Below are 7,500 nucleotides of genomic sequence, written 5' to 3'. Positions count from 1 at the left end.
AAACGAGTCGTATATAAACTCGATCTTCTTCTTTTCTTTCACTCTGAGCACCGACAGTTATTACGGATATTAATTATTATTATTATTGATCTTCGTCGTCTCACGTCGTCGTGTTTCTGGTCTCAGGTCGTTGGTTGGTTGGTTTGGAGTTTTATTGATTTTATATTGATTCTGGTTTGGGTTTGTTGTTGTTTGTGTGTTTTGATGTGTTCAAGCTGAGCAGAAACACACACACACACACACACACACACACACACACACACACACACACACACACACATCCTTCATCTTTAAATCAATCCAATAATCTCATGAATATATTCATACATAAGTATAATAATAATAATAATAATAATAATAATATTAAAAATAATTTATAAATTGTCTTTAATTAATTTATTTGCATTTTTATTAATATTTAAATATATTTAGATATGCCTTATTTTCACTTTGCATTTTCACCAAATTATTTTCCCAAGTTATTTATTTTATTTACTACAAATGTTTTTATACATTGCGAATTAACTAATTATAAAAAAATAAATTATAAATTACAAAATATAAAATATAAATAGGAATCTAAGCAAGCAAAAAGATTATTACTGAGGTAAATAAATAAATAAGCAAATTAAGCATCTTTAGATATCATTCAGAATAATAATCCTGTTGTTGTTTTTGTTGTTGTTGTTGTTGGTTTGCTGCTCTGTCTCTACAATAACAATCAATTTTCCATCCGGCTGGAAAATTGAATCCCAAGAAAAACTGCATGAAGACACACACACACACACACACACACACACACACACACACACACACACACACACACACACACACACACACACACACTCACACACACACACACACACACACACACACACTCCTCTTGCTCGACTTTCATCAGTAAACAACAAACGTTTAGTGAGAAAAGAAACAAACTGAATGTTCTGACGCTTTTTCTTCTTCTTCTTCTTCTTCTAACAAACAAACGTTTCATTATTAGTTTTATGATTATTAATATTATTTATGTCTTTCTTGTCAACATTTACTGCTACTTTGGTGAAGTTTAACACAAAAACCAGTCATTGTTAAATAAATAAATAAAGACAGAGCAGGAGGAGAGACGGAATATTCAGAGAAAAAAGAAACATTTCTGAGATTAAAATCACAAGTTTACAAGAAAAAAACCCTCAAATATTCAAAGTATTATGAAGCCATAAATGAACATGGAAATATAATTCATTATTATTTATTTTCTTGTAAATTTGTGACTTTGATCTCAGTAAAAAATATTTTACTTGAGGGTTTTTTTCTCTGAAATTAACATCTTTATTCTTAGAAAATACCACTTTATTGCCCCCAATAATTCATAAATTTATAACTTTAACTAACTTTTTTTTTTTTTAACTGAATGGTTTATTCTCAGAGAACATCTGCTGTTTGTTTCATGTTAATGCACCACTTTAATCTCAGAAGAAATTGTAGTTTTTTTTCCCTCAATTTTTTATTCATTTTCATCTCAAAAAACACATTTTTTTAATTTATTTTAAATTTAACGCTTTATTGTCAGAAAATATCTAAAAAAAATTGTTGTAAATTTACAACTTTATTCATGTAAACTGAGTTTTCTCAGAATATTTCTGCCTCCTCCGTCTCTGTCTTTATTTTTAATTTTTATTTATTCTCATAAATTAATATCATCACATTCTTTTGTCCTCTCATGCAAAAAAAACAATCAAATGTTTTGCTTCTGAACCATAAAAATGTTTTAGAGTTCCAGGTTTTAATATCCAAAATTTCCCCAAATCAAACATAAACCCCCAAAAGTGTCAGCAGCTGTGACCTTTGACCTCCAGTCTGTTCTCACTCTCTGGTTTTGGGTCTTTGGTTTGGTTCTGGTCTCATGTGGTGTCGGGTTTCAGTCTTGTCTCGGTTAAAGAGACTCTTGTAGACTCTCCGGTCTATCAGGCGGTCCAGAGTCTGGAGAAGGACCAGGACCAGGACTCGGGGGAGTGGGGGGGCCGCCGCAGCGCCGCCAGGCAGTCCAAGACCTTCAGGGTCCTCGCCTCCAGGACCGCCACCCAGACCCGTGAGTCCACCTGATTATTCATTATTTCATTATTTAAGACCAGAAAAATTCCAAAAAGTAAAAAAAAAAACATAAATACATGAAATGCATTTTTATATTATAAATTCATATATAATATTTTTTCACACATTTTCTATCTGGCAAATTTACAACGTTTTTTTCAGAAAATAATTAAGTTTTATTTTCTTAATTTTTTTCTTGTACATTTATAATTTAAATATCAGTTAAAAATATTTTATATTACATTCATATTATTTCATAGAATATTTTTTATGATCATGTTTTTCATGTTTTTTTGTAAATATACCACGTTATTGAATTTAAAGTGGCATAATTATTTTTTCTGAATGTTTCCTTGTACGTTTACAACTTTAATTATACATTTAAAATACATAGAAAATGAAGTAGTTGAATTAAAATCAAATCAGTAAGTGTCAATGTATTTATTTATTTTATGTATTATTTTATACAATTATTTATTGAGAAATGTAAAATATAATTTATATAAATAAATGTTAGAAATTAAATTAATTTATTTTTTATACATTTAATTACATTTATCAGTCATTTATTTATATATATATATTTATAATTTTACATTCAAATCAGAACTAAATCTGAATATTCAAGATGTGTGAAAGCAGCTCATAAATATTAATAATTATTTTTGTTTCTCTGTCTCCTGTCTCTCTCACAGCAACGGGGAGGAGGAGGAGGAGGAGGCGCTGAAGAGGAGCAGGTAGGCTGCAGCTGCTGACCCCGCCCCCCCGGCTCCTCACCTGTACACTCTGCCCCGCCCCCAGAGCACCTGGCCCCGCCCCCGAGCACCTGGTCCCCGCCCCTCACCGCCCCTGAAGCTTCCTGTGAACTCCTCCTGGTCTCCTTTCAGGCTCTTATTGTGAAATTCAGCAGCAGGGGAAATCAACTAAGTACATTTACTCTGTAAATGATAATAAAAATAGTTAAAGGATTAATAATATCTGTTAATAATGTTCAGCTGGTTTCAGGTTTTAGATTTATTCATTTATGAGAATAATTTATTAATGTAAAGAACCGTTTTCTCCAGCAGAGGGAGCTACAGGACCAGAGACAAGTTACTGAGTATATTTAGTCAGAAAATAAGTACTGCTGCTCCTCCTCCTCCTCCTCCTATCCTCCTCTTCCTCTTCCTCCTCCTCCTCCTCCTCTCTCTCTCTCTCTCTCTCTCTCTCTCTCCTCCACCTTCTCCTCCTCTCTTCCTCCTCCTCTCTCTCTCTCTCCTCCACCTTCTCCTCCTCTCTCTCTCCTCCTCTTCCTCCTCCTCCCTCTCTCTCTCCTCCTCTTCCTCCTCCTCCTCTCTCTCTCTCTCTCTCCTCCTCTTCCTCCTCTCTCATCCTCTCTCTCTCTCTCTCTTCTCCTCCTCTCTCCTCCTCTCTCTCTCTCCTCCTCTTCCTCCTCCTCTCTCTCTCTCCTCCACCTTCTCCTCCTCTCTCTCCTCCTCTTCCTCCTCCTCCTCTCTCTCTCCTCCTCTTCCTCCTCTCTCGCTCTCTCTCCTCCTCCTCCTCTCTCTCTCTCTCCTCCACCTTCTCCTCCTCTCTCTCTCCTCCTCTTCCTCCTCCTCCTCTCTCTCTCTCTCCTCCTCTTTCCTCCTCCTCTCTCTCTCTCTCCTCCACCTTCTCCTCCTCTCTCTCTCCTCCTCTTCCTCCTCCTCTCTCTCTCTCTCCTCCACCTTCTCCTCCTCTCTCTCTCCTCCTCTCCTCCTCCTCCTCTCTCTCTCTCCTCCTCTTCCTCCTCCTCCTCTCTCTCTCTCTCTCCTCCTCTTCCTCCTCTCTCATTCTCTCTCTCTCTCTCTCTTCTCCTCTCTCCTCCTCCTCCTCTCTCTCTCTCCTCCTCTTCCTCCCTCCTCTCTCTCTCTCTCCTCCACCTTCTCCTCCTCTCTCTCATCCTCCTCCTCCTCCTTCTCTCTCCTCCTCCTCTCTCTCTCTCTCTCTCTCTCTCTCCCTCCTCTCTCTCTCTCTCTCCTCCTCCTCCTCTCTCTCTCTCCTCCTCTTCCTCCTCCTCCTCCTCCTCTCTCTCTCTCCTCCTCTTCCTCCTCCTCCTCTCTCTCTCTCCTCCTCTTCCTCCTCCTCCTCTCTCTCTCTCCTCCTCTTCCTCCTCTCTCTCTCTCTCCTCTTCCTCCTCTCTCTCTCCTCCTCTTCCTCCTCCTCTTCCTACTCTCTCCTCCTCTTCCTCCTCTCTCTCTCTCTCCTCCTCTTCCTCCTCCTCCTCTCTCTCTCTCTCTCTCTCTCTCCTCCTCCTCCTCTTCCTCCTCTCTCTCTCTCCTCCTCTTCCTCCTCTCTCTCTCTCTCTCCTCCTCCTCCTCTCTCTCTCTCTCTCCTCCTCTTCCTCCTCCTCCTCTCTCTCTCTCTCTCCTCCTCTTCCTCCTCCTACTCCTTTCTCTCCTCCTCCTCTCTCCTCCTCCTCCTCCTCGTGCTCCTCCTCTTCTCTCTCTCTCTCATATATATTTTTTATAATTCATTTAAAATATCGTCTAAAAATAATAATGATTCCTCTTCAGTGTGTTTTACCCCTGGAACTATTAACATTCATATTCATTTATTTTATATTATTATTTTTAGTTTTTTTAAAAATTATTTTTGGCAAATAAAACTAAATTTAGGAGTCGAATGAAGAAAAATGAAACGTCACATTAGCAGTTTGTTTGTTAGTTTGTTTGTGCATGAGACAATAACGCCTGATGCTTCAACTAATCTGATGCATAAATCATTCTATATATACAGTGTTGAGTATTAATATTAATATAAATATATATATGTGTCCATGCAGGGTGGTGAGTCCTGCATGGATACATACATATATATTTATATATTAACTGTATATATTCCTCCTGTGGTTGTTGCTGCTAACGCCTCCTGTGCTTCAGCTCCACTGAGCATGCTCCGGCCCCCCGCCGCCACGCTGCCGCCGCAGGACCCCGCCCCCGCCTCGCCTGGCCCCGCCCCCCTCAGGGTAACCACGGCAACATCTGCTGCAGCTGCAAGGCCTCTTCTTCTTTTCTTCTTCTTCTTCTTCACCACACGGAGCTCATTTACACACATTTACACACACACAGGCTTCAAAAAAGGAACAAAAATATTTTTAAAATGATTAAAAAATCAAGAAAAATAGAAGTTACAGAGAAAAGATAGAGAAATAAAGTTTAAATACATCATTTGAAACTAAATAAAAATACAAAAAAAAATGTAATATTAATAATAATTAATTTAATATTTCAATTAGGATAAAACAGTAAGATAACATTTAAATATTTAAACATGGAATTGTATATTGATATTGATTTATTTAGGATTTTTTTTTATTATTATTTTTAATATTGTACTTGATTTATTTAGAAGAAAATGTATTTATAAAGAAAATAATACAGAAATAAATACACAAATAAATAAATAAATACATGAACAAAATCATTTTTTAAATAAATAATTCTCAATTAATTATAAATAAATACATTTAAAAATCACCAATCAATACAGTGATGTGTGTACAATGAATATTAAACGTCACATCCCCCAAAATGTTTAAAAATAAAATAAAATAAATAAATACAAATAAAATATAAAAAATAATTAAATACACAATAATAATGATAATAATAATAATAATAATAATAACAATAAAATAATGATTATACTACTACTACTACTACTAATAATAATAATGATTATAATAGTAACAATGATAATAATAATAATGATAATAATAATGATTATACTACTAATAATAATAATAATTAAACAATATAAAATAAATTAGAAAAAGGTAAATATAAACAGAATAATGTAGGGTTCAGAGATCTCTCAGGTTTTAAATCAAAACTTTTTCTCCAAAACTGATTCCGTGAAGATATTTTAACCCTTTTGGACACTTTGAGGATGTGAAGTGTCCCTCTCTGCTCTCCGTAGCTCCCACTGACTGTCTGCTGTGTGTGTGTGTGTGTGTGTGTGGTGTGTGGTGTGTTTGGTGTTTTTGGTGTGTTTGGTGTTTTTTGATCTCAGGGTTTGTAGACAGACAGGTATGTTGCGTTCAGGTGCTGTTGGGACATCTGGGACTCGGCAGGTTTTGACTCTGTGTTGCAGCAGATAAGATCACGCTGCTCAGACTGATTATTATTAAATCTCTCGGTGGTTATAACTCTCTTGGTGGTTATAACTATCTCGGAGGTTGTAAATGTCTCGGTGGTTATAACCGTCTCTGAGCCTCAGCAGGCATCAGGTGACCTCTGCTTGTCGTCCCCGCAGCCCGAAGCGCCAGCCCGCCGCCGGGCGCGGCCTCCAGCACCGAGCTGCCGTCTCCAGGTACCAGACACCTGCAGAGTCGCTTCACGCTGCGTAACAAACCAGCAGACGGCTTCTCACAGAGGGAGCTTTTATTTTGAAGGGGCGACCCTCCTGAACGCTCAGAGACACGTAACCGTTAACTTCATCGCTGAGTAACAGCTGAGCCGCCACAGATCACCGTCACCTTCATTATTAAGATACTGACACTTCACACTAACATTCAAGTCTGGGGTGTGTGTGTGTGTGTGTGTGTGTGTAAAGGCGGTAAGTATCTCTGCTGCTGTTTCTATCTTTTCATTTCCTTTTATTCATGTCCTGAGACTCATTTCTTCAGTCGGTTGCAGGGAGACACTCAGATCCCGACTGAGAGAGGCACAACACAAATTTTAATTTTACGTCTCTTTGTGGTTGTTCTGTGTGTCTTTGTGGTTGTTTTGTGGTTGTTTAACATCTTTTTCAGAGTTGTTTTGTGTATTTTTGTGGTTGTTTCATGTGTCTGTAAGTATCATCTGTGTCTTTGTGGTCGTTCTGTGTGTCTTTGTGGTTGTTTTATGTCTCTTTGAAGTATTTCTGTGCAACTTTGTTGTAATTCTCTGCGTCTTGGTGGTCGTTCTGTGTCTTTGTGGTTGTTTCACATATCTGATAGCATTTTGTCTCTATGTTGCCGTCTGTGTGTCTTTGTGGTTGTTTTATGCCTCTTTGAAGTATTCCTGTCCATCTTTGTGGTCGTTCCGTGTGTCTTTGTGGTTGTTTAACATCTTTTTCGGAGTTGTTTTGTGTATCTTTGTGGTTGTTACATGTGTCTGTAAGCACCATTTGTGTCTTTGTGGCTGTTTTATGTCTCTTTGAAGTATTTCTGTTCATCGTTGTGGTCTTTGAAGTCATTTTTTTGTGTCTTTGTCTTGTTCCTTTGTCGTGGTTTCACGTATCTGTGGGTATTTTTTTTTGTCTTTTTGTGGTTGTTATGTGTCTGTTTGTAGTTGTTTGGTGTGTCTTTGTCTGTCTCTTACGTCTCTTTGAAGTCATTTTGTGTCTCTTTGTGGTTGTTTCACATGTCTTTAGGCATTATTTTGTCTTTTTGTGATCTTAACAACCACA

The 7,500-nt window shown here is 37.6% G+C and overlaps 1 protein-coding gene across 1 annotated transcript in view; it reads left to right on the top strand.

Annotated features, from left to right (window-relative positions):
* Positions 1 to 7,500, top strand: part of LOC131993302 (LIM domain-binding protein 3-like) — a 37,694-nt gene that overhangs the window by 26,801 nt on the left and 3,393 nt on the right. The window contains exons 6-7 of the mRNA XM_059359147.1: positions 1,920 to 2,090; positions 2,784 to 2,825. Of these exons, the coding sequence (XP_059215130.1) occupies positions 1,920 to 2,090; positions 2,784 to 2,825 (213 nt within the window). The remainder of the gene's footprint in view (positions 1 to 1,919; positions 2,091 to 2,783; positions 2,826 to 7,500) is intronic.

The sequence above is a fragment of the Centropristis striata genome, chromosome 20, assembly GCF_030273125.1.
Source record: "Centropristis striata isolate RG_2023a ecotype Rhode Island chromosome 20, C.striata_1.0, whole genome shotgun sequence".
Lineage (NCBI taxonomy): Eukaryota > Metazoa > Chordata > Actinopteri > Perciformes > Serranidae > Centropristis > Centropristis striata.
Note: the sequence above shows the minus strand (reverse complement) of the source record. Positions and strands in the feature narration are given on the sequence as shown.